This window comes from Carcharhinus amblyrhynchos, chromosome 35, assembly GCF_965287045.1.
Source record: "Carcharhinus amblyrhynchos chromosome 35, sCarAmb.v2.hapA, whole genome shotgun sequence".
NCBI lineage: Eukaryota > Metazoa > Chordata > Chondrichthyes > Carcharhiniformes > Carcharhinidae > Carcharhinus > Carcharhinus amblyrhynchos.
The window spans coordinates 10,107,499-10,132,333 of record NC_137358.1 but is presented as its reverse complement, the minus strand read 5'-3'; the positions used below and the strand labels follow the sequence as shown (position 1 = coordinate 10,132,333).

General features: G+C 45.5%; 1 protein-coding gene across 2 annotated transcripts in view; it reads left to right on the top strand.

Annotated features, from left to right (window-relative positions):
* The window catches only part of pla2g6 (phospholipase A2, group VI (cytosolic, calcium-independent)), a 79,640-nt gene that overhangs the window by 38,175 nt on the left and 16,630 nt on the right, over positions 1-24,835 (top strand). The window contains exons 6-14 of one of the 2 annotated variants that reach the window (XM_080217507.1): positions 3,745-3,932; positions 5,768-5,864; positions 10,733-10,915; positions 12,962-13,070; positions 19,032-19,169; positions 20,284-20,377; positions 20,840-21,003; positions 22,705-22,855; positions 24,247-24,383. In XM_080217507.1, coding sequence (XP_080073633.1) covers positions 3,745-3,932; positions 5,768-5,864; positions 10,733-10,915; positions 12,962-13,070; positions 19,032-19,169; positions 20,284-20,377; positions 20,840-21,003; positions 22,705-22,855; positions 24,247-24,383 — 1,261 coding nt within the window. The remainder of the gene's footprint in view (positions 1-3,744; positions 3,933-5,767; positions 5,865-10,732; positions 10,916-12,961; positions 13,071-19,031; positions 19,170-20,283; positions 20,378-20,839; positions 21,004-22,704; positions 22,856-24,246; positions 24,384-24,835) is intronic. The other variant, XM_080217508.1, reaches the window with a different exon arrangement.

The following is a 24,835-nucleotide window of genomic DNA, read 5'->3' as shown; positions in this document are numbered from 1 at the left end:
CTCGCCAGCAGTTTGTGTTACTGAACTCGCAGACAAATCTCATGTTTAAGGAGCTTTCGCCGCACTTGCGGAGTCTGCGAAGTATGAAGTACGCCTAGGATGATTTCTGCGGTGGTTGTTGTGTAATTAAGAAATTTTTGTGTCCACGTTTGACGAGAGAACCGCTGTCCCAATGGACCTGAAATGGGTCAAACTGTTCTCTTTGTAATGATGAGAGCCAAGTTCCAAAGGATTGTGTAAACAGATTTGTACAGGGCAGTCAGCAATTAGCCATACCGAGTTGGAGGATTGTTAGAACACTAAATGATTTGTAAGGTCTTGGAACGAAGCTCCAAGTGCACCATACCACATGCTGTGTCTCCTACTTTGCATCTTGGCTATGTTAAAATCAGGTCTTATTACCCAGCCACCTCTGTTAACTCCATGTTTCTCAAGCGTTCGGAACACTGGAAATGCTTTATCAAGAAGAATCATAGAATCCCAACAGTGTAGAAGGAGACCATTCAGCCCATCGAGTTCCCACTGGTTCTCTGAGGGGCAGCACAGTAGTTAGCACTGATGCCTCGCAGTGCAAGAAGTCTGACAACACCAGGTTTTAGTCCAACCGATTTATTTGATAATACTCACAAGCTTTCGAGGTTTCCCTCTTCGTCAGGTGAATGGAGAGTTCTGGCCTCAGACAGAGCATATAAAGCACAGAGTCTGACGAAGAGGGAAACCTCGAAAGCTTGTGAGTATTATCAAATAAATCGGTTGGACTAAAACCTGGTGTTGTCAGACTTTTTACTGTGTTTACGCCAGTCCAACGCTGGCATACCCACATCAGCCTCACAGTGCCACAGACCTGGGTTTGTTTACTAGCTTGGGCGACTAACTGTGTGGAGTCTGCACATTCTCCCCATCTGTGCGTGGGTTTCCTCTGGATGCTCGGGTTTCCTCCGAAAGATGTGCTGGTTAGGCACATTGACCATGCTGAATTCTCCCTCAGTGTACTGGAACAGGCACCGGAGTTTGGCGACTAGGAGATTTTTACAGTAACTTCATTTCTGGTGTAATGTAAGTCTATTTGTGACACAAATAAATAAACTTTTAAACAAACCAGGCCCTAACTGCAAAATCCCACATATTTACCCCACTAATTCCCCCTAACCCATACATCTCAGAACATTAAGGGGCAATTTAGCATGGCCGAACCACCTAACCTGCACATTTTTGTAAAATAGATTTTGTAAAATAGGATTTACTTTGGGCAGACATTAATTGAGTTTTCTCAGTAGCACTGACTCCACGATTGTGCTGCGCATTGTTTGACTCATCTGCTCCCCTCTCCTCTCTTTGGTTCCTATTTGGAATTTTATTTTTACAGTTTCTGACTCTCTGAATTGGGTCCTTGGATGTAGCGCTGGACAATCAAAGGCTAAATTATCAAACATTGTGGCTGGACTTGAATTTGACTGCTATAATATGAAAATATTGAATCCTGGTAACAAGGGAGGTGGGGCAGGAGGAAACAAATAAAAACATTAGGTGAAGTGTAAAATACATTATTCATTTGTGGGACATGGGCGTCGCTGGCTGGCCAGCATTTATTGTCCATCCCTAGTTGCCCTTGTTTAGTAGGCAGGTGAAAATCAACCACGTTGCTCTGCAGCCACATATAGGCCAGACCGGCAAGGACTGCAGATTTCCTCCCCTAAAGGGCATTATGAATCAGATGGGTTTTTCCGACAATGGTTTCATGGTCATCAGTAGATTCTTAATTCCAGATATTGTGTATTGAATTCAAATTCCACCATCTGCCGCGGTGAGATTCGAACTCAGGTCCTCAGAACATTTGCTGAGTTTCTGGATTAATAGTCTAGCGATAATTCCATTTGGCCATCGTCTCCCCTGCAGTTGTAGTGATATTCTGAACACTAGCAGTCATCTTATATTTTTATTGGAATGAATGTTTCTTAATTCATTCATGGGCCATGGGTGTCGCTGGCTGGACCAGCATTTATTGCCCATCCATCGTTGCTCTTGAAAAGGCGGTGGTGAGCTGCCTTCTTGAATCGCCACAGTCCACTTGCTGTGGGTTGATCCACAATGCCATTAGGGAGGGAATTCCAGGATTTTGACCCAGCGACTGCGGAGGAACGGCCGATATATTTCCAAGTCAGGATGGTGAGTGGCTTGGAGGGAAACTTCCGGGTGTGGTGTTTCGCTGTCTCTGCTGCCTTTGATGTGGAAATGCCGGGGTTGGACTGGGGTTGACACCTACTAACTGTCCTGGCTTGAGACAATTCACATCTCTTTAACCTGTGATTATTCCTCTCTCCACTCGCATTATCTGTACCTGTAAAAACTTGCATTCCAACCATTATCTTGCAATCAGGTCTTTGTCTATATATGCTCTGTTTGTGAACCCAACTCTCCACTTAGCTGATGAAGGAGCAGTGCTCTGAAAGCTTGTGATACCACATAAACCAATTGGATCTTAGTCTGGTGTTGTGAGACTTCTTACTGCTGCCCTTGTCCTTCCAGATGGAAGTGGTAATGGCATTGGTGGTGGAGGGAGTGGATGTTTGTGGATGTGGTGCCAGTCATGCGGGCTGCTTTGTCCTGGATGGTGTCAAGCTTCTTGAGTGTTGTTGGAGCTGTACCCGTCCTGGCAAGTGGGGAGTATTCCATCACACTCCTGACTTGTGCTTTGTAGACGGTGGACAGGCTTTGGGGAGTTGAGAGGTGAGTTATTTGCCGCAGTGTTGCTAGCCTCTGACTTGCTTTTGTAGCCACTGTGTAGTGAGCCCAGTTGACTTTCTGGTCAAGGGTAACACCGAGATGTTGACAATGTGAGATTCAGTGATCGTTACACCATTGAATGTCAAGGGCCGGTGATTAGAAAGTCTCTTATTGGTGATGGTCATTGCCTAATATTTGTGTGGTGCGAATGTTAGTTGCCACTTGTCAGCACAAGCCTGGATATTGTCCTGTTGCATTTGAACATGGGCTGCCTCAATATCCTAGGACTCTCAAATGATGCTGAACACTGCACTCATCAGCTTCCAATAACTGTTACTGAAGATAATTTTAATCTTCAGGCTTGAAGTAGCCTGTTGCATTCATCCTTTAACACTTTGAGCGAGTAACCAAAAATGCTCACTTCTTTTATGCCGAGCATCACAGGCGCACAGGGATGGGTATCTGCCACACGCGTCCTTCTCCTGATTTCTAACTGTTCTGTTGCTATTTGGAGATGGGAAACCAGCTTGAGGGCGCTGCTGGTGAACTGGGTCGTTACCAGCCCATTTCGGTGACATTCCTATAGTGTAAAAACAATCTTGTGAGTTTGCTAGATTAAAGTGGATTACGAAATTAGCAGAAGTGACTTGAAATTATCACAGACATTTTTAACACAAACCATGTGTTTCTTTTTAAACCACCACCATTTCAGTCCCTTAGATCAAAGTGGCGCACCTATGGATTTTGCCAAGTCCTCCTACTAGTGTCTATTATTGTTAGATTACAGGCTGTTTTGTTCAATCTACTGATGCCCATTGAAAACTCCTTCTAACTAAGCTCTTTATTTGGATAACTCGTGGAGGAGACTTTTGTTGCGTGCGTTTGGGCTGGATATGAACCCAGATACAAAGTGGTTAGATGACCATCACCCAGTCCACGGTCGCCAACTAAACCACACAAAGAAATCCTGACCTTTTTTTTCTCCTTCCACCTTTTCTCATGTCTGTTTTTAATTCGCAGTTGTTAAGTAAACAGCGTTCTGTTGGAGTGAATCACTTGAGCAAAAGTGGCGAGACGCCACTTCACATCGCTTGTCGACTGGGAAAGACTGATGTAGCCAAATCCCTGCTCCATTGCCAAGCCAGTTGTAATATTGTTGGATCGCATGGTTATCCAATCCATACAGCCATGAAGTTCGTCCAGGCTGGGTAAGGGGCAATAATAGCTTTAACCCTCCCCACTGCCCCTTAATCTTTTTCTTCCTTCAAGTGCTGCTTAGTTACTGTTTGTGATTCTGTTTCCAAACCCGCCCCATCCTCCAAATATCTTCCTTCTATTTCCCTTTCTCTGCTAAAGATGACAGTTCATGCCAAAGATGTACGGGTTAGATGGATTGGCCGTGCTAAATTGTCCCTCAGTGTCAGGGGACTAGCAGGGTAAACACATGGGGTTACGAGAAGAGAGCCAGGGTGAGATTGTGGTTGGTGCAGAGTCGATGGGCCCAAATAGCCTCCTTTTGTACTGTAGGAATTCTATTATAATTCATGTTTGGGCTTTGGTTAGTGCTAGCAATTTTGCCCTAGTTGTGATTCTTGATGCATTGGCTTAGTTGTCGGTGTGCTATTGAACCTTGGAAATTAACATGCTGAGATTTATTCTCCCCGGGGTTATTGGAATCCTGACAATTTCCAATCAGTCTTGGCTAGATCAGCAATGGTTGGCTAATTTTATCATTGCCCTTGCTATTTTGTATGATGTTAAATCTGAGAATTTTCTATTCTCAGTCATGTAGACTTAATATATTTTTTTCTAAATCAATATTAGGTGGCACAGTGGTTAGCACTGCTGCCTTGGAGTGTCAGGGACCCAGGTTCAATTCCAGCCTCAGGTCACTGTCTGTGTGGAGTTTGCACACACTTCCCCCGTTGTCTGCGTGGGTTTCCTCCGGGTGCTCCGGTTTCCTCCCACAGTCCAAAGATGTGCGTGTTAGGTTGATGGCCATTCTCGATTTTGTTTAGGTGTCGGGGGATTAACATGGTAAATAGGTGTGGTTAAGACTATAGGGCCTGGGTAGAATTATTGTCGGTGCAGGATCAATGGGTTGACTGGCCTCCTTCTGCACTGTAGGGATTCTATGAATATGCTACTTCATTTCTTGTGTTGACTGGGGGAACAACCGATGAGTCGAATCATTGCCATGCCAATTGTAGTAACGTTAGATGCTGAGAGATTGTTTTCCCTCGTGGGAGAGCCCAGGATTCTTGGTCATCCTGACTCAAAACATTAGTTCTATTCTTTGTCCACAGATGTTGTCAGAATAAAAGCAAATTACTGCGGATGCTGGAATCTGAAACCAAAAGAGAAAATGCTGGAAAACTTCAGCAGGTCGGGCAGCATCTGTAAGGAGAGAAAGGGGCTGACATTTTGAGTCCAGGTGACCCTTTGTCGAAGCTAAAAGGCATAGAAAGTGGGAGATATTTATACTGCGGGGGGGGGGGGAGGGAATGAAACAGGAGTGATAGCCACAGAAACCAGGGGAAAGGCTGCTAATGGCAGTCCATAGAGACAATAGAAGATGTGAATGGCCAACTGGCAGAGAAGTTGAAATCAGAGGGTAAACTGTGACAGATAAAGATATTGAAGGGGGGATTGGTGGGAGAGAGATAACATTGAGAAAAAGAGGGAAAGAGGGAAAGGGGAAGCAAAGAGAGAGAAAGGTAAGGGAAGGGAAGGGGGAGATAAAATAGGGGGAAAGAGTTGGGGGGGAAGAAAAATAAAGACAATAAAGAAATATAAGTAGAGAACAGTTAAAAATTAAATAATAATAAAACAAAAGGGTTGAGGTGGGAGAGAGCTAATCATGTGAAATTGCTGAGTTCCGAAGTTGCTGCCACACTTGCTGAGATTTTCCAGCATTTTCTGTTTTTGTGTCACTACCTGGACCATTTTATTGTAACCCTTCTTGCACTTACCACCTCAGTTGTAAAGCGAGTAGCTTGTGTAATGCCATCACTGGTCACGTTGTCTATTTGTTTGTCTCCAGGTGTGCGGAGGTTATCCTCGAAGCAGACCCAAATCAGATCCACACTGAAGATGTTCATTACGGAGGTACAGCCCTCCACTGGGCCAAGAACGCAGATGTAATTTTGTTTTCATCTTTACTATACGGGGCCGGGGAAACGGGTTGATACTCGGGAATTATGATGGCTGCAAGGGCAGGTTTTTGGTTTTGACTGATCTGGGTGTTCTTGGTTTTGGCAGCTGTGAATCCACAATAGCACACAAGCGTGTCAGTCGCAAGTCAAAATTTTCAAATCCTCTGCTTGATTTTTACAGAGTTTGTGCACAGTACTTAGCTTGCCATTAAGATATTCTGTGCTGTAGAAGGATACAAGTCTGAGTAGAGGTTACAAATGAGACTTGGGGCTACATATTTACTTTCCCGAGTGGGGTACACAGACTCAGGCAATTTTTTAATTCCACAAATTTGACTTAAGAGAAGCTGCCCTGAGCTGCTGGATTTTCATTTTGGGGTGTTGGTAAGGGTGGGAGAAAGTTGGCGGGTGCTCGCTGGAGTCGGGTCGACTGACTCTGCAAGCAGTAGAGGCAGCCACAGGAACAGCCAGGTTCTAATTCAGGATGGTTAAAAGACCCGTATCGGCACTCTTAGATATTCCCCCACTTGCAAAATAATCAGCCCTTAGACCTCACCCCTCACACCTTCGAAATTTGGCATGTCCGCTATAGAGTTGGCTCTTGCCGCTTTTACAGATGCACCATAGAAAGCATCCTTTCCGGATGTATCACAGCTTGGTATGGCTCCTGCTCTGCCCAAGACCACAAGAAACTACAAAGGGTCACGAACGAAGCCCAGTTCATCACTCAAACCAGCCTCCCATCCATTGACTCAGTCTACACTTCCCGCTACCTCGGGAAAGCGGCCAGCATAATCAAGGACCCAATGCAGTCCAGACATTCTCTCTCCCACCTTCTTCCGTTGGGAAAACAGTATAAAAGATTGAGTTGACGTACCAACCGACTCAAGAACAACTTCTTCCCTGCTGCCATCAGACTTTTGAATGGGCCTACCTCATATTAAGCTGATCTTTCTCTACACCCTAACTTTGACTTGTAACACCACATTCTGCACCCTCTCCTTCCCTGTCTATGAGTGGTATGCTTTGTCTGTATCATGCGCAAGAAACAATAGTTTTCACTGTATACCAATACACGTGACAATAAATCAAGGCAAACCTCTCCCCATCCATACCGACTTGCGCTCCCTGCAAAACCCCATAGCCCCTCATTCCCTCCATGCCAACCTATGCCTTGCCTTCATCCCCAAGGCATTTTATAGGCCCTGTGCAAACATAATGCCAATTCATGCCAATCCTGACCCCCCCCACCCACTCCCCGAACCACCACCCATTGCAGTTACACCCTCCATGCCAACTCACCCAGTATCCACTATGCTCAGATCTCAGGAGCCATGCTGAGATGAAATAAAGTTCTATGTATCCACCACAAACTTACTATATTAAGAAACATTCTCATTGATAAAAGTCCATTCAGTACATTTAAATCACTTCAAGTACTTAATCTTTTATAAAAGCACCTTTTTTTATTAAAGTATTCATAACCCCACAGCAAATATAACTAACCTCCTTATGATCACTTGGAACTGTCAATCAAGCTGTGAACTTAGAGCCTGCCTCTCCCAACTGTGATAATGGTAGGTTGTGGAAGCAGTCAAACAAACAACAATTAGGGAATAAATAAAAGCAAGTAACTGCAGATGCTGGAATCTGAAAAAAAAATACAGAAAATGCTGGAAAATTTCAGTAGGTCTGAAAGCATCTGCAGAGAGAGAACAGAACTAACATCTCAAATCTGGTTGACTCTTCTTCAGAGCTAGTCAAATTGCGAGCATGATTTTTTTTTCAACTGCAGCTGCTTCTTCCTCCAAATTTAAAGGGTAGGGGATTTAAATAACTTGGCAGTTCCATGGATTTTATCCACTTTTAAAGCACATGTATGTTAAGAACATAAGAACATAAGAAATAGGAGCAGGAGTAGGCCATCTGGCCCTTCGAGCCTGCCCCGCCATTCAATAAGATCATGGCTGATCTGTCGTGGCTCAGTTCCACTTTCCCGCCCTCTCCCCATAACCCTTAATCCCCTCTCTTATCAAAAACCCATCAACCCGCTTCTTAAAAATATTTAGCGAGGCAGCCTCCACCACTTCAACGGGCAGAGAATTCCAGAGATTCACCACCCTTTGAGTGAAGAAGTTCCTCCTCAACTCCGTTCTGAACTGCCCCCCCTTTATCTTGAGGCTGTGCCCCCTAGTCCTACTGTCTTTTTTGAGCGGGAAGAGTCTTTCCACCTCTATCCTATCCATCCCATTCATCATCTTATACGTCTCAATGAGATCTCCCCTCATTCTTCTAAACTCTAACGAGTACAAGCCTAGTTTATTCAGCCTCTCCTCATAGCTCAACCCCCTCAACTCCGGTATCAGCCTAGTAAACCTCCTCTGCACTCCCTCCAAGGCCAAAATATCCTTGCGCAGGTGCGGCGCCCAAAACTGCACACAGTACTCCAGCTGCGGCCTCACCAATGCCCTATACAGCTGCAGCAAGACCTCCCTACTTTTATATTCAATCCCCCTCGCTATGAAGGCCAGCATCCCATTCGCCTTCCTGACCACCTGCTGCACCTGCAGGCTGGGTTTTTGCGACTCATGCACAAGGACCCCGAGGTCCCTCTGCACCGTCGCCTGCTGCAGTTTTTCGCCACGTAAGTAATAGTCCTTCCTACCATTCTTCCTACCAAAGTGGACCACCTCACACTTGCCAACATTAAATTCCATTTGCCATTTCCTGGCCCATTCACCCAGCCTATCTAGATCCTTCTGCAGACTCTCCACACCCTCCGCACAATTTGCCTTTCCCCCAAGCTTGGTGTCATCAGCAAATTTCGACACCCTACACTCGGTTCCCTCCTCCAGATCATCTATATAAATGGTAAATAGCTGAGGCCCCAGCACCGACCCCTGGGGCACCCCACTAGTCACCAACCGCCAATCCGAATAGCACCCATTGACCCCCACTCTCTGCCTCCTATTTGACAACCAATCCTCTATCCACGCTAACACCCTACCCCCAACTCCATGTCCTCTGACCTTCTGCAGTAACCTCTTGTGAGGTACCTTATCAAACGCCTTCTGAAAATCCAGAAAGACCACATCCACCGGCTCTCCTCTATCCACCGCCCTAGACACATCCTCATAGAACTCCAGTAAATTTGTCAGACACGACTTCCCTTTAATGAAACCGTGTTGCGTCTGCCCTATCAAGCAATTCCCTTCAAGATGCCTCGCAATTTCCTCCTTAATGACGGATTCTAACATTTTACCTACCACAGACGTTAAACTAACCGGCCTGTAATTCCCCGCCTTTTGCCTGGCACCCTTCTTAAACAACGGCGTAACATTAGCCGTTTTCCAATCCTCCGGCACTTCCCCGGAATCCAGCGACGTCTGGAAAATAACCACCAAGGCATCCACTATCACCTCCGCCATTTCTTTCAGAACCCTCGGATGCATTCCATCCGGTCCTGGGGACTTGTCCACAATCAGCCCCTCCAGTCTGTCGCGCACCACCTCTCTAGTAACAGTAATGTCATTAAGACCCTCCAGTCCTACCACCTTTCCATCGCTAACACCCGGCAAATTATTCACGTCCTCCTCCGTGAAGACAGAAACAAAAAAGTTATTCAAGACCTTAGCCATATCCCCATCCCCTACCACTAGGTCCCCTTTCTCATCCGCTAAGGGACCAACGTTCACCCTAGCCAGCCTCTTCCTTTTTATATATTTATAAAAACTCTTGCTATCCTTTTTTATATTAAGTGCTAGCCCAGCTTCATAGCTTCTTCTACCCTCCTTTATCAACTTTTTTGTCAATCTTTGTTGACATTTAAACCTTTCCCAATCCTCTTCTCGCCCACTGCTCTTAGCTACTCTAAATTCCTCCGCTTTTAATTTAACACTTTCCTTCACCTCCTTCGTTATCCACGGCTTATTACCTCTCTTCCTACTGTCCTTTTTAACCATCGGAATAAATTTCTGCTGAGCACCAAGAAAGATCTCCTTAAAGATCCTCCACTGCTCCTCAGCAGACCTACCTTCCAACGCGCTCCCCCAGTCCACATTCGCCAATTCTTCTCTCATCCTACCATACTCCCCTCTATTCAAACAAAGGACACGTGTCCGGGAACCCACTTTCTCCTCCTCCATCTGCAACAGAAACTCCACCATACAATGATCACTCTCTCCAAGAGGATCCTTCACCTCAAGGTCCCTAATTCTACCCGCCTCATTACATAGCACCAGATCCAAGATAGCTCGCTCCCTCGTCGGCTCCAACACACACTGTTCCAGGAAACTATCCCGGCAGCATTCCAAGAACTCCTCCTCGAGCCCACCTCGTCCAACATGGGTCGACCAATCAATATGCAGATTGAAATCCCCCATAACTACTGCCGTCCCATTCCTGCACGCCGCACTTATTTGCGCGTTAACAGCCCGCCCCACCTCCAGATCATTTCACTATTAACAGTCCCAAAGGGGCATCTGACCTGTCTCAAAGGTGCACCTGACTTAATGCCACCAGGTGTGGACCTGTTCCTCAAACATCAAAAGCCTACGAGTCATGTTACAGGTTCATGGCACTAATTGAGGAAGAACTTCCATTGTCTGGACCAACATTGACCTATCAATTAATGTCACAAAAGGCGATTACCTGGTCTATTATCTCATTGTTGTTTGTGGTACCTTGTTGTTGGTGAATTGGACAGCTCCTTTCTCTACAACATTGACTAGAATTAAGAATTACATCTTTGAATGTAAAGCACTTTGTAATGTCCTGAGGCTGTGGAGGGCTCGATTATAGATGCAGGTTTTTCTTTATGGAATTGCAGTGCTTTGTTGATTGAATAATTTCAGATGGTCCGACTGCTGATTGACCGTGGATGTGCCTTGAACTACCTGAGTAAAACTGGAGAAACACCACTGCACATCATGGTGAAACGCGGGCGTTTTGAGTGCGCTATGATTCTGTTAGTTCATGGAGCAGATACAAATGCAAAAGGAGAAAGTGGGAATACACCCCTTCACCTTGCCATGAAGGTCAGTATTTTTTAATGCTTTATAGAAAAATCTGTCAGTTTCCTGAATCTTGGCTCATGCAAACCTATGTCTGCAGTGACAAAGCGCCAGGGACCTGAGTTCGATTCCAGCCTTGGGTGACTGTCTGGAGTTTGCATGTTCTCCCCGTCTGTGCATGGGTTTCCCCCGAGTACTCCAGTTTCCTTCCACAGTCCAAAGATGTGTGGTTTAGGTGGATTGGAATTGCTAAATTGCCTCTTAGTGTTCCAAGATATGTAGCTTAGGGGGATAAGCAAGGTAAATATGTGGGGTTTTGGGGATAGGGCCTGGGTGGGATGCTCTGTTGAAGAGTTGGTGCAGATTCGATGGGCTGAATAGCCTCCTTCTGCACTGTAGGGTGGCACGGTGACACAGCGGTTTGTACTGCTGCTGCCTCATGGTGCAAGGGATCTGGGTTTGATTCCCGGTTAGGTCACTGTCTGTATGGAGTTGGCACATTCTCCCACGTCAGTGTGGGTTTCCTTCGGGTGCTCCAGTTTCCTCCCACAGTCCGAAAAACGTGCTAGTTAGTTGATTAGGCCGTGCTAAATTCTCCCTCCGTGTACCCAAACAGGCGCTGGAGTGTGGCAATCAGAGGACACTTCATTAAAATGTTAATGTAAGCCTACTTGTGACACTAATAAATAGACTGTGGTGACTCTGATTCTCTCGCAGCTTGTTAAGTAGGATATGTCCCTCTTAAGATAGAATGTTAAGTTTACAGAACATCTGTACGTATGATTTCTCAGTAACTTTGCTGGGATGATATTAAGTGTGATCATAGGTTTCAGTGCATCCAATAGCTGGGTAACTAAAGAATAAATAGCATTGGGAAAGGAAGGCAAAACCAGCCTGTGCAACCTCTGCAGTGCTAAGACCTCATTTCCTGCCAACTTATCTCAGGATGGCATTAATTGCTGGTTGGGAAGTCAAAAGTGTCCTGTTGTTTCAGCTGGAGAGGAAGGAGACTGTGATAATACACATTCTTCAAAGAATGGGAAAAAATTATGAACATTTACATCAAAACTAGAAGCAGGAGTAGGCCACTCAGCTCTTCGAGCCTGTTCTGCCATTCATTTTGATCATGGCTGATCATCAAATTCAACATCCTGATTTCACCCCCCCCCCCCCGCAAACCCCTTGATCCCTTTAGCCCCAAGAGCTATATCTAATTTGTTCTTGAAATCACACAACCGTTTTGGCCTCAATTACTTGCTATGGTAGTGAATGCCACATATTCGCGCTCCTCTGGGTGAAGAAATCTCTCCTCACCTCAGTTCAAAAGGTTTACCCCTTCTCCTCAAACTATGACCCTCAGTTCTGGGCTCCCCCCACCATTGGGAACATTCTTTCTGAATCTTTCCTGTCTAGCCCTGTTGGAATTTTCTAAGTTTCTATGAGTTTGTCTCTCTGTTTCTCAGAAAGGTCACTTACTCATGCTGGGGTAATGCTGGATTGATTCTGGCATCCCTCCATTGCTAGTTATTCATGTGCCAGATTAAATAGCAAGTTAAAGTAGGCTGTTTAGCAGGCATTAGATGTTGCCATCACTCAAGTGTGTCTCATGGGCCTCCTTCTGCACTGTAGGGTGTGGACTGGCCATGTGTCTCTACCCTCTCCATTTGAATATTTAAGTTGGATTCTTGGATTTTTTTCCTGCCTTCCTAGTTTAATTTCATTTACTCATTTGTGGGACACTGATGTCGCTGTCTAGGCCAGCATTTATTGCCCATCCTTAGCTGCTGTTGAGAAGGTGATGATGAGCTGCCTTCAGGAGCATTGAGCTGAGGTCTAGCTCCTCAAGACACTCAGACTTCGAGTTCTGCATCACTGTTGTGAGCACCGCAGTCTGTGCAGCCAAAATTCACACAGTGCGTTGCACCTACAAAGCTGAGTGCCCATTTCCAGGAGTGGGAGTGACAAGAGGCACTGAATCAAAGCTTAAGGAGGATTCCTTTTTAATAATAAATGTGTGAAGTTGAAATGTATTGTGTCACGAATCAGTAAATGAACTTTCTAATGTTGCAGCTGGATAACCTGGATCTCATCAAGGCTCTGATCGTGTTTGGCGCGGACGTGAGATCACCCAATGAGTTTGGCGAGACACCTGGTTTGATTGCGGCCAGGCACAGTAAAGGTGGGGCAGTCGATAACCTGACAGGATTTAGCAGGAGGATACTAGGGAAGAAATGGTGTGATCCCTTGAGTTGTCCAAAGATGTGCAGGTTAAGATTGCCCCTTAGTATCCAAAGATATGCAGGTTAAGTGGACTAGCCGTGGTAAATGAATGGGGTTATGGGGATTGAGGGAGCAGGGGGAGGGGGCACTGTGTCGGTGCAGATTTAATGGGCCCAAATGGCCTCTTTCTGCACTGTAGGGATTCTATGGTAAATGTCTTGGTTTTTAGCCAATAATTTAGGGCTTAAAATATTTTGATGCCGCCCTCTCTCAACTGCAAGGCCTATCAGTAACAACTGACTATGAATTTTAAACAGAATTACTCCACAGTGAACCCCTACAATGTTTTTATTCTTTGTTTTCTTTACAAAGATTCCTGGTGTTGGCCACACTTAAGTAAATCATAAAGGTATACACGAGGACAAGGCCCTAGAGTCATGATGTGGAGATGTTGGTGTTGGAAAAGGGTTGGTAACTGTAAGAAGTCTCACAACACTAGGTTAAAGTCCAACAGGTTTATCTGGAATCATGAGCCTTCGGAGTGCTGCTCCTGCATCATCCCTCCATCACTCACCTGATGAAAGTGTAGTGCTCTGAAAGCTCGTGATTCCGAATAAACCTGTTGGACATTAGCCTGGTGTTGTGAGACTTCTGAGTGTGACCACCCTTTCCAACACCAACATCTCCACATCGTGGCTCTAGGGCCTTGTCCTAGTGTATACCTTTATGATTTTTTAAAAATTCTAAAATGTTTCCTAGGCTGTAAAGGTACAGAAAGTGAGGAATTTGAAATGGGGAGAGTTTTACTTGATGTTGCTTTCTGTATAATGGAGTTATGTATGATGCATTGTGTGATAGCAGATACTTGATAGTGTCACACTGACTGTACTATAACCAGAGCATGCTGCATGAGCTACTGTGATCCATTGATCTCAGCTGGTGACCAGTTTAAGTTATTGATTGTCTCTGCTCTCAAAGTGATGTCCCAGAGATGTTTTTCAAGCATTGAATATAAGAATGAACATTATAAAGCCGTTATAGTGCCAGACTCTCTCTGCTTAGTTTTAACTGTGGGCCACTGAAATCCAGCAATTTCAATAAACGAGATCTCTCTACAAAATGAAACATGCAATCTTAAATGTGAAGTGTAAGGTATCATAGTTTACTTTAAGTCTAACGATTCCTCTATCATGTACTGTTTCGGAAATAACTCTGAGTGTCCACCATGCTCTCCTCTTAGCAGGGTGGTAAAAGGCACAGTCTACATTGTTCAGGCTAAAACTTACTTCATAGAATCCCTACAGTGCAGAAGGAAGCCATTCGGCCCATCGAGTCTACACTGACCACAATCCCACCCAGGCCCTATTCCCATAACCCCACTTATTTACTCCTCCAATTTCCCCCTCACACTAAGGAACAATTTAGCATCGCCAGTCATTCTAATCCGCACATCTTTGGAGTGTGGGAGGAAGCCGGAGCACCCAGAGGAAATCCATGCAGACACGGGGAGAACCTGCAAACTCCACATGGACAGTCACCCAAGCCAGGGTTCAAACCCGGGTCCCCGGAGCTGTGAGGCAGTAGTGCTAACCAGTGTGCCACCGTATTACCCTGAACTTGTCCCATCACTTGCTTCATATCCTGTTTTGGAATTGTGCCCTGAAACCTTGGCAGCATCTTCCAACAATTTTTGAAAGCTTTTGGAAATGCTACGTGACGACATCCACCTCACCCGTTTCCTATCTTCTCGAAGTGGAAAGAGTTAGCGCAGAGAACAAAATTCCCCTGGGAATATACTACCTGGGATTTCCAAAGACAAGTTCCAACCACCATGAACAAACAGATTGTGAAAACTGAAATGAAACAGGAAAAGCTAGATCATAAGACCATAAGAAATAGAAACATGAATAGACCATTTGGTCCCTCAAGCCTGTTCTACCATTCAGTAAAATGATGGCTGATCTGACAGTCCTCATGTCCACTTTCCCCATAACCCTTGATTCCCTTACTGATCAAAAATTTATCTATCTCAGCCTTAAATATACAAAAGGACTCTGACCCCCCCCCCCCCCCCCCCCCCGTCGCCCAACTCTCTGTGGTAAGGAATTCCAAAGAGACTCAACCCTCTGAGAAGAAATTCCGCCTTATCTCAGTCTTAAATTGGTGCCCCTTCATTCTGAGACTATTCCATTGGTCCTGGACTCTCCCACAAGGGGAAACGTCCTGTCAGTATTGAGCTTGTCAAGCCCCTTAAGAATCCCAGGTGTTTCAATGGAATCGCCTCTCATTCTGCTAAATTTTAATGAGTCCCAACGTGTTTAACCTTTCCTGATACGACCATCTCTTCATACCAGGATCATCTGAGTGAACCGTCTCTGAACTGCCCCAATGAAGTAGTGATCAGGCCACATCTGTGGAGAGAAAAATAGCTACAGTGCAGAAGGAGGCCATTTGGCCCATCAAGTCTGCACTGACCACAATCCCACCCAGGGCCCTATTCCTATAACTCCTCATATTTACCCTGCTGATCCCACTGACAATAGGGTTAACTTAGCATGGCCAGTGCACCTAACCTGCAGGTCTTTGGACTGTGGGAGGAAACCGGAGCGTCCGGAGGAAATCCGTATAGATATGGGGAGCAGGTGCAGAGTCCACACAGACAGTGACCCAGGCCGGGAATCGAACCCGGGTCCCTGACGCTATGAGGCAGCAGTGCTAACCACTGTGTCGTTCTGCAGCGGCTCAAGAAGAAGGGTCACCACCCAATCTCGAGCAAAATTAAGGATGGGCAACAAGTGTTGGCCTTGTCAGCATCACTGATACCCTCTGATTTTTAAAAATGTTTGTCTTGCATTAGTGTTTCTGAAATATCCAGGGCCGATGTGGTTTGATTCCAGGTGTTGGCAGTGACATCAGCGCCACCATTGTTAGGAGGATGTAATTTCAGGGTGTCATGATTAGGTCAGGATAGATGTCGCTGGAAGAATTTATGTGGTTGGGGAGGTGGGATTAATGTCAGTTGGCAAAATATAAGAATATTTAAGGGCGGCACGGTGGTTAGCACGATTGCCTCACAGTCGATTCCTGGCTTGGGTCCCTATCTGTGCAGTCTACACGGTCTCCCCATGTCTGCGTGGATTTCCCCTGGGTGCTCTGGTTTCCTCCCACAGTCTGAAAGCCGTGCTGGTTAGGGTGCATTGGCCGTGTTAAATTCTCCCTTGGTATATCCGAGCAGACACTGGAGCGTGGAGACTAGGAGATTTTCATAGTAATTTAATTGCAATGGTAATGTAAGCCTACTTGTGACTAATAAATAAATAAACTTGATAAATAACATTTCTGGACAAAATATGAATGTTTTAATCTATAATGTAGATATGGAAAATCCGTATTATCTGAAGATTTATAAATATGCAACTCGTAAAATTATATAATCCCTACAGTGCAGAAGGAACCCCTTGAATCAGCACTGATGACCGTAACCCCACAGATTTACCTTGTTAATCCCCTGACACTAGGATCAATTTATCATGGACGATCAACGTAACCTACACGTCTTTTGGACTGTGGGAGGAAACCAGAGCACCTGGAGGAAACCCAGGCAGACACAGGGAGAATGTGCAGACTCAGCATAGACAGCAAAACAAGCTGGGGATTGAACCTGGGTCCTTGGTGCTGTGAGGCAGCAGTGCTAATTACTGTGCCGTGTTGATGCTGGTGAATATGAGGCCTTTGGTGAAGCCTGTTGAATGAGGCTGGAACCTTTGTTCTCAGACTCCCAATTAAATGTAGGTCATGTATTGGGTTCCTGAAAGAAAATAAATAGCAGTGAATGACGTTCTAAAATAGGGAGAGTACTTCCCCTCTCTGATCCCATGCCTGGAGTACGTGTTTGTTTCATCTCGGGACAGGAACGTAGCTTGTTCCTGTTGTGTGTCCCCTCTTTCCCCACCACTCCTCTGCCCTCTAATACAGTGAGCTGTGATTTTCAGAAATTCAGTAACTGGGATCTGGTTTCTGAGTGGAAGTCATTTAAAGTTTAGCTATCTTAAAGTTTATTTATTTGTCACAAGTAGGCTCACATTAACACTGAACGTTACAATGAAAGTTACTGTGAAAATCCCCTAGTCGCCATGTTCCGGTGCCTGTTCGGGTACACTGAGGGAGAATTTTAGCATGGCCAATGCACCTAACCAGCATACCTTTCGTGCTGTGGGACGAAACCGGAGGAAACCCACGCAGACACAGGGAGAACGTGCAGACTCCACACAGACAGTGATCCAAACCAAGAATCGAACCTGGGTCCCTGACGCTGTGAGGCAGCTGTGCTACCACTACTTAATAGTGAGATAGGAGTTTTCCCCCATGCCAGTTCTGTCCCATTTCCAATGGCTTTGCTGAGGATGCGATCACAAGTTTCCTGCCAAAGTCCGAAAGATTGACCATGCTAAATCCTCCCTCAGTGTATCTGAACAGGCTCCGGAGTGTGGCGACCAGGGGATTTTCACAGTAACTTCATTGCAGTATTAATATAAGCATTCTTGAGACACTAATAAATAAACAAAATAAACAAATAAATGCCTTGGGACAGGGCAGTCTACTACCTCTTCTTGGCCACTGGTGACCTGTAAGCAGCGGTGTAACTAACCAAATAGATTAGGGATTGTCGCCTGCGAAGTAAAGCCTGTAGAACTGCACAGAAACAATATCCAGTTCAGAGAGGCTGCTGGGCAGCATAGTGGCACAATGGTTAGCAGTGCTGCCTTACAATGCCAGGGATCTGGGTTTAATTCTGGCCTCAGTTCACTGTATGGAGTCTGTGTGCTCTCCCCGTGTCTGTGTAGGTTTCCTCCCACACTCCAAAGATGCGTGGGTTAGGCGGTTTGGCTGTGCTACATTACCCCTTAGTGTCAGGGAGTTAGCAGGGTAAAATATGTGGCGTTACAGGAATGGATGGGATTGTGGTCAGTGCAGACTCGATGGGCTGAATGGCCTCCTTCCGCAGAGTAAGTAGTCTCACGACACAAAGTTAAAGTCCAACAGGTTTATTTGGTAACACGAGCTTTTGGAGCGCTGCTCCTTCATCAGGTGAGACTAGTTATTGTGCCTACTGGAGTCCAATGATGGCAACTCCATATCATGGCTCCTTCTGCAGTCTAGGGATTCAATGATTCTCTGACAGGAGTTAAAAAAAATGGTCTTCTGATTAGCCAACACTGCTGCAGATATACAGAAAGAAGCCTCACAACATCAGGTTAAAGTCCAACAGTAGTACATGCCACAAGCTTTTGGAGTACTGCCCCTTCATCAGGTCAGTGGGAGTTGTGTTCACATACAAGAGTTGTGTTCACAAACAACTCCCGCTCACCTGATGAGGGGGCAGTGCTCAGGAAGCTAGTAGCTTGTGCTACCAAATGAATCTATTGGACTTTAACCTGGTGTTGTGAGGACTTCTTACTGTGCTAACCCAAGTCCAATGCCGGCATCTCCACACCATGGTAGATATCCAGTGCGGAATAGTTTAAGTGAATTTGCATGATTAGATTCTCATGAAAAATAGCAAAAAAAATTACAGAAATGGCATTAACTAAAGAAGCTCCACTTGATAAACGTGCCTCAGTCGTGTGAAATTGTCCCTCCTTCCTCTTCCTTCTCCCCACTCTTGATGGAAGGAGATGGAGAGGAAGGGCAGCGGGGAGGGGTGGGGAGGGACAAGTTTCATCCCAGCCTTAAGAAAGAGACATAAACAGTCATCTCAAACATAGCATTTTGGTTTGAAACTTTGCAATTTCTGAAAGGTGCATTAATAACAAGTAACAGTTAAGCCTGCATGTAGTAAATGTGTTTCTGTTGTGGTTCAGAATTAAAATCGTGCTTTGCCTGTTTATATTCCGGCACTAATTGTTTGATGCCTTCAAAGGCACTAACCGGCAGGTGATGCTGAGCCTACTCTATAGTATAGGGGCTGAACGTTGTTGTCCGCCTTCTCCTGACTCCCCCATACCATCACCCAGCCACACTGCAAGATCACTCCCAGTGAAAACCAACCTTGGATTAGGTAACCTTAGCCGTTGGCTCCCTTTTGTTGCATCCTCGCTTGTGTAACCTGGACTCCTGTCCTGCTTTGCGGTGGGGGGCGGGGGTGGTGATCAATAAGGTGGGCAAAGGGATCTTTTTCTAAAGTTAAATGCTCTATCAGCGATGTCACAGGCTAAACTGCTCTGCAGGATTTGCCTTTCCTCCGTCTTCACTTTTCCTCATTCCCTTGTTACTGCTCTTGATTTATCGTTGAATCACGCTGGAGTTTTAAATTTGTCAAGTTGATTATGTGTGATTGGCGAACCTCACATTAACATCTGCAGAGAGGTGACCTGTGGGATGAGCTATGGGGGGAATGAGATTGCCATCTTTGTTATGCTTATTCTTAAAATTCTTTAACGAACAGAGCCCTTATTTTTTTTGTTTCCTGAATTATTAAACTCAAATACCACAGCAATCATAGATGATGCAGAGTCCAATATTTTGAAACATCAAAATACTTTTGAAATATCTATTTCCCAAAACACTGGATGTGAGTGCAGTTTGTACTTGAAACAAGACTTCCTATTATATCCACACTCCTGGTTGAGAAGATAGTGATGACCCATCTTCTTGAACTGATAGGTAGTGGCTCATTACAACTGAGTGGCTTTATTTTTTTGTACCCCATTCATTCGTGGGACACGGGCGTCGCTGGCTGGGCCGGCATTTATTGCCCATCCCTTGTTGCCCTTGTTCAGAGGGCAGTTGAGAGTCAACTACATTGCTGTGGCTCTGGAGTTACACCTGGTATATTGGCAAGATTGGAGTTACACAAAGGCAAGAGCCAGGTCCCCTTTCTCGAAAGAACATTAATAATCAGTTAAACTTTTACGGCAATCCAACAGCTCACGGTCACTGAACCCAGCTTTCTTCTTCTGAGTTTTAACTTGAATTCACGTCAGATCTTGATGCTGCCACAATGGGGTGCGTTCTCTAGATTATTAATCCAACCCTCTCGAGTACTAATCCATTAACAATCTGCAACAATATCGTAGCGCTAATCAAATAACAATAAACCTGTTGGTGGTGTGGGATTTTGCACTGTGAGTGGATGGTTACAAGCAGCTGATAGGAACCAATTCTGTTTTCAGGATTTGAGGATATCATCGGGATTGCCGCGGTAGCCGGGTCCTTATCGAAAGGGGTAGATGCTCTGGATGGTGGTGATGGATATAGGCACCGGAGGTAAGAATGTGGATTGAAAGAGCTGGGATTGTTCTCCCTGGAAAGATAGAGACCAAGGGGCGACCTGGTAGAAGTTTATAAGTTAGGGTTGGAGTGTTTTTCCCAGGGGCAGAAGTGACAATTACAAGGGGGCACGAGTTCAAGATGGGGGGGGCGTGGGAAGGGTTCATTGGAGCTGTGCGGGGGTAGTTTTTTACACAAAGGATACTGGGGGATCTGGAAGTAGTGGAGCTGCCAGGTGAGGTGGTTGAGGTAGTTACATTAGTCACATTTAAGACGTATTTTGATATGAACAGACGGGAAATAGAGAGATTTAAGCAGTTGGTCCAGATAGGTAAAAGTGATTGGCGTAGGCTTGGAGGGCTGAAGGGCCTGTCCCTATGCTGTACTGTGTTCTGTTCCTTGAAAGGACGCTAATGTACTTTCCTCAGTTTTGTTCAATCGCACGGTGTTCATTTTCAGATATGACCGCTTGCTGTGCCTGGACGGGGGTGGAATTCGAGGCCTTGTCTTAATACAGCTGCTCATTGCCATCGAGCAGACTGCTGGACAGCCCATCCGGGAGCTCTTCGACTGGATATCGGGCACCAGCACTGGTGGAATCCTGGCCCTCGCCATTGTACATGGTGAGTGCCCCACAAAGTTGGCAAGTTTGGACCAAGAGTTGGATCTGTGGTGTGGGAAGAGGAGCATCAGGACACTCATAAATAAACTTTAAAAAAAAAATTAAACTCTGTGCAGCGTTGATTCAGGCAGAGGTGTGAATTCCAAGGTGACACTGATTTGTTCAAAAATAGTAACTCAGTGAATTCAGATTTTCAGAAAATCAAGTACTCACCTCCCTTTCAGTGGTTATTCTGGTAGTTTCTGTCCCCTACAGTTTAATTTAAAGTGTGATGTTATGTTATCTTTCACTGTCTTTCTGGGTTTGTCAGGGGCAGGAAATATTGGGGGGATGTGAAGAAAAACCTTGAGGGTGCCTGGGAGGGTGGTGGAGGCGGGATGCCTCACATCCTTTAAAATGAGCGCTTGGCACATCATAACATTCAGGGCTATGGTCCAAGTGCTGGCAGATGGGATTAGGTGGGAGTTCAGATGTTGTAATGTGTCGGTTCGGATTTGTTGGGCCGAATGGCCTCTTCTGAGCTGCATGATTCTAATTATAGCCAAAAGGGTGATTGGCAGGCTTAACTGCCGGCCTCTACCATGCCATAACTAGCTGCTGGGAGGCCCCAACCATACCGCATCCCCCTGCATGGTAATTTGGGATTGATGTCCATCTTGTTTCGGACCACTTTTGGGCCCAGACTTGACGTTGCTGAGGAAGCTCAAACCCAATCAGTTCAACGACTGAAATAAAGGCAAAATACTGCGGGTGCTGGAATCTGGACCAAAAACAGAAAATGCTGGAAAATCTCAGCAGGCCTGGCAGCATCTGTGGAGAGAGAATAGAGCCAATGTTTCGAGTCTGGATGACCCTTCGTCAGAGCTGAAGACAATTGATGTATAATGTAGCGAAGATGTACAAATCTCATCCTGCTCTGACAAAGGATCATCCAGACTTGAAACATTGGCTCTATTCTCAATTACTGAAACATCTGTATTTGTTTATCAGTGTGTGGCTGTACTTGTCCCTCCACAGGAAGCGTGCATTCCGTACCAAAGTTGGTATTTTTTGTGGGGGAGACAGCAAGCTTTGCATAGTTTTCAGAAGTAGTGTTATTTGATGTGTTGTCCCCATTGAAAATATTCAAACCATATTTGAGGTTGATTTCATTGAAATCATTCTTCCCTCTTTCCTTCTATAGCTGGTGATAAAAGGTGTAGCTAGTGATAAACGGATGGCACGGTGGCACACTGGTTGGCACTGCCACCTCACAGCACCAGGGACCTGGGTTCAGGGGCCTTGGGTCACTGTCTGTGTGGAGTTTGCACATTCTCCCCATGTCTGCGTGGGTTTCTTTCGGGTGTTCCGCTTTCCTCCCACACTCCAAAGAAGTGCTTGTTAGGTTGATTGGCCATGCTAAATTGTCCCTTAGTGACTAGGGGACTAGCAGGTTAAGTATGTGGGGTTATGGTATAGGGCCTAGGTGGGATTATTTTCGGTGCAGACTCGATGGCCAAATGGCCTCCTGCACTAAGAATTCAGTGATTCTGAGATGTGTAAGTTAGGTGTAAATATATGGGGATACGGGGATAGGACCTGGATGGGATGCTCTGTTGGAGTCGGTGCAGATCCGATGGGCCAAAGGGCCTCCTGCTCTGTAGGGATTCTATGTTTTGCTCGAGGCACCCATTGTTGGATACCGTTTTCCTCTCACTCGTAGGTAAATCCATGGAATATCTGCGTTGCCTGTATTTCCGGATGAAAGATGAAGTTTTTAAAGGATCCCGGCCATTTTCCTCAGTTCCACTTGAGGAGTTTTTGAAGAAAGAGTTTGGGGAAAACACCAAAATGACTGATGTCACCAAACCAAAGTGAGTTACTAATTTTTGATTTGAGAGTGGCGATGAAAGCTAGTTACCTGTCGTGTTTTCCCATCTGTTTTTATCCTGTTACTTTGCTACATACTAAAATGTTGTCTATTTCACAAACCTAACCTTGACTTGCAACCAATCCCCAATTCTACATTATATTAAATTCACACTTCAACTTTTTGAATAAAAGTGAACTATGTTGGCATGCATCATGCTTTTTAAAATGGTTTATTTATTAACTTTGTTTAATATCATTGCTGCCAGTGGTGGGTAGGTAAGGGCATCTTGAATGCTGACTTGTAGCACACACAAAGATGGGTGTCCAGCGATGTCTCAGTGGGTTAACTTAATGCGCGGTAGGTCCATTCAAAAGTCTGACGGCAGCAGGGAAGAAGCTGTTCTTCAGTTGGTTGGTACGTGTCCTCAGACTTCTGTATCTTTTTCCTGATGGAAGAAGGTGGAAGAGAGTGTCCGGGTTACATGGGATCCTTGATTATGCTGGCTGCTTTCCCGAGGCAGCGTGAAGTGTAGACAGAGTCAATGGATGGGGGGCTGGTTTGAGTGATGGACTGGTCTTCATTCACGAACCTTTATATTTTCTTGCGGTCTTGGACAGAGCAGGAGCCATACCAAGCTGTAATACAACAGGAAAGCATTCTTTGTACAGTGCATCTGTAGGGGTTGGTGAGAGTTGTAGCAGATATGCCAGATTTCCTTAGCCTCCTGAGAAAGTAGAGGCGTTGGTGGGCTTTCTTAACTATGACGTTCGCCTGGAGGGAGTAGGACAGATTGTTGGTGATCTGGACACCTAAAAACATGAAACTCTCAACCATTTCTGTTTATTCTCATTGATGTAGACAGGGGCATGTTCTTCACTATGCTTCCTGAAGTCAATAAAGATCTTCTTCGTTTGTTGACATTGAGAGAGAGATTATTGTCGTCACACCAGTTCATGAGATTCTTTATCCCTTTCCTATATTGTGTCCTGTCATTGTTTGAGATCTGACCCACTATGGTGGTGTCATCAGCAAACTTGAAAATCGAGTTGGAGGGGAGTTTGGCCACACAGTCAGGGGTGTATAAGGATTATAGTAGGGGGCTGAGAACACAGCCATGTGGAGCACTGGCGTTAAGGATGATCATGGAGGAGGTGTTGTTGGCTATCCTTACTGATTGTTGTCTGTGAGTTAGGAAATTAACATTTTCAGGTTTCCTCTCACTATCCGTAAGACGTGCGGTTTAGGGTGTATTGGCTGTGCTAAATTCTCCCTCAGTGTACCCGAACAGGTGCCGGCATGTGGCAACTAGGGAATTTTCACTGTAACTTCATTGCGGTATTAATGTAAGCCTCACCAATAAATAAACATTAAAACTTTAAACTCTGCCCATAGAGTTATGGTGACTGGAACTCTGGCCGACCGACACCCTGGAGAACTTCACCTGTTCCGCAACTACAATCCACCAGAGCCGCGATATGATCCACCCTACATGCGGACAGCGGAGTTCAAGGCTCTCACCCAACCTAAAGGTAAACAGAAAGTGCGTCAGTGCCCGACCCGCAAGAAGCACATCGAAAAACTTGTGATGTCTTAATATCTGGGGATCAAAGCTCCCAATTGTTTTTTTAAAACTTCATTCATGGAATGTGACCAATATTTTGTCATCCACCTGAAATTCTCTTGAAGAAGGCGGTGCAGAGCTCCCCTTTTTGAACTCAGGTGAGTGATTTGCTAGGCCACTTTGGAGAGTACTTAAGAATGAGCCAAGTTGCTAAGCTTCTGGAATTGCACGTAGGCCACACTGGATAAGCACATCTTCCCTTGAGGCCATTAATAAACTAGATGTTTTAATCATAGAATCCCTGCAGTGCAGAAGGAGGCTATTCAGCCCATCGAGTCTGCACTGACCGGGGGGCGGCATGGTGGCACAGTGGTTAGCACTGCTGCCTCAGAGCTCCAGGGACCTGGGTTCGATTCCCGG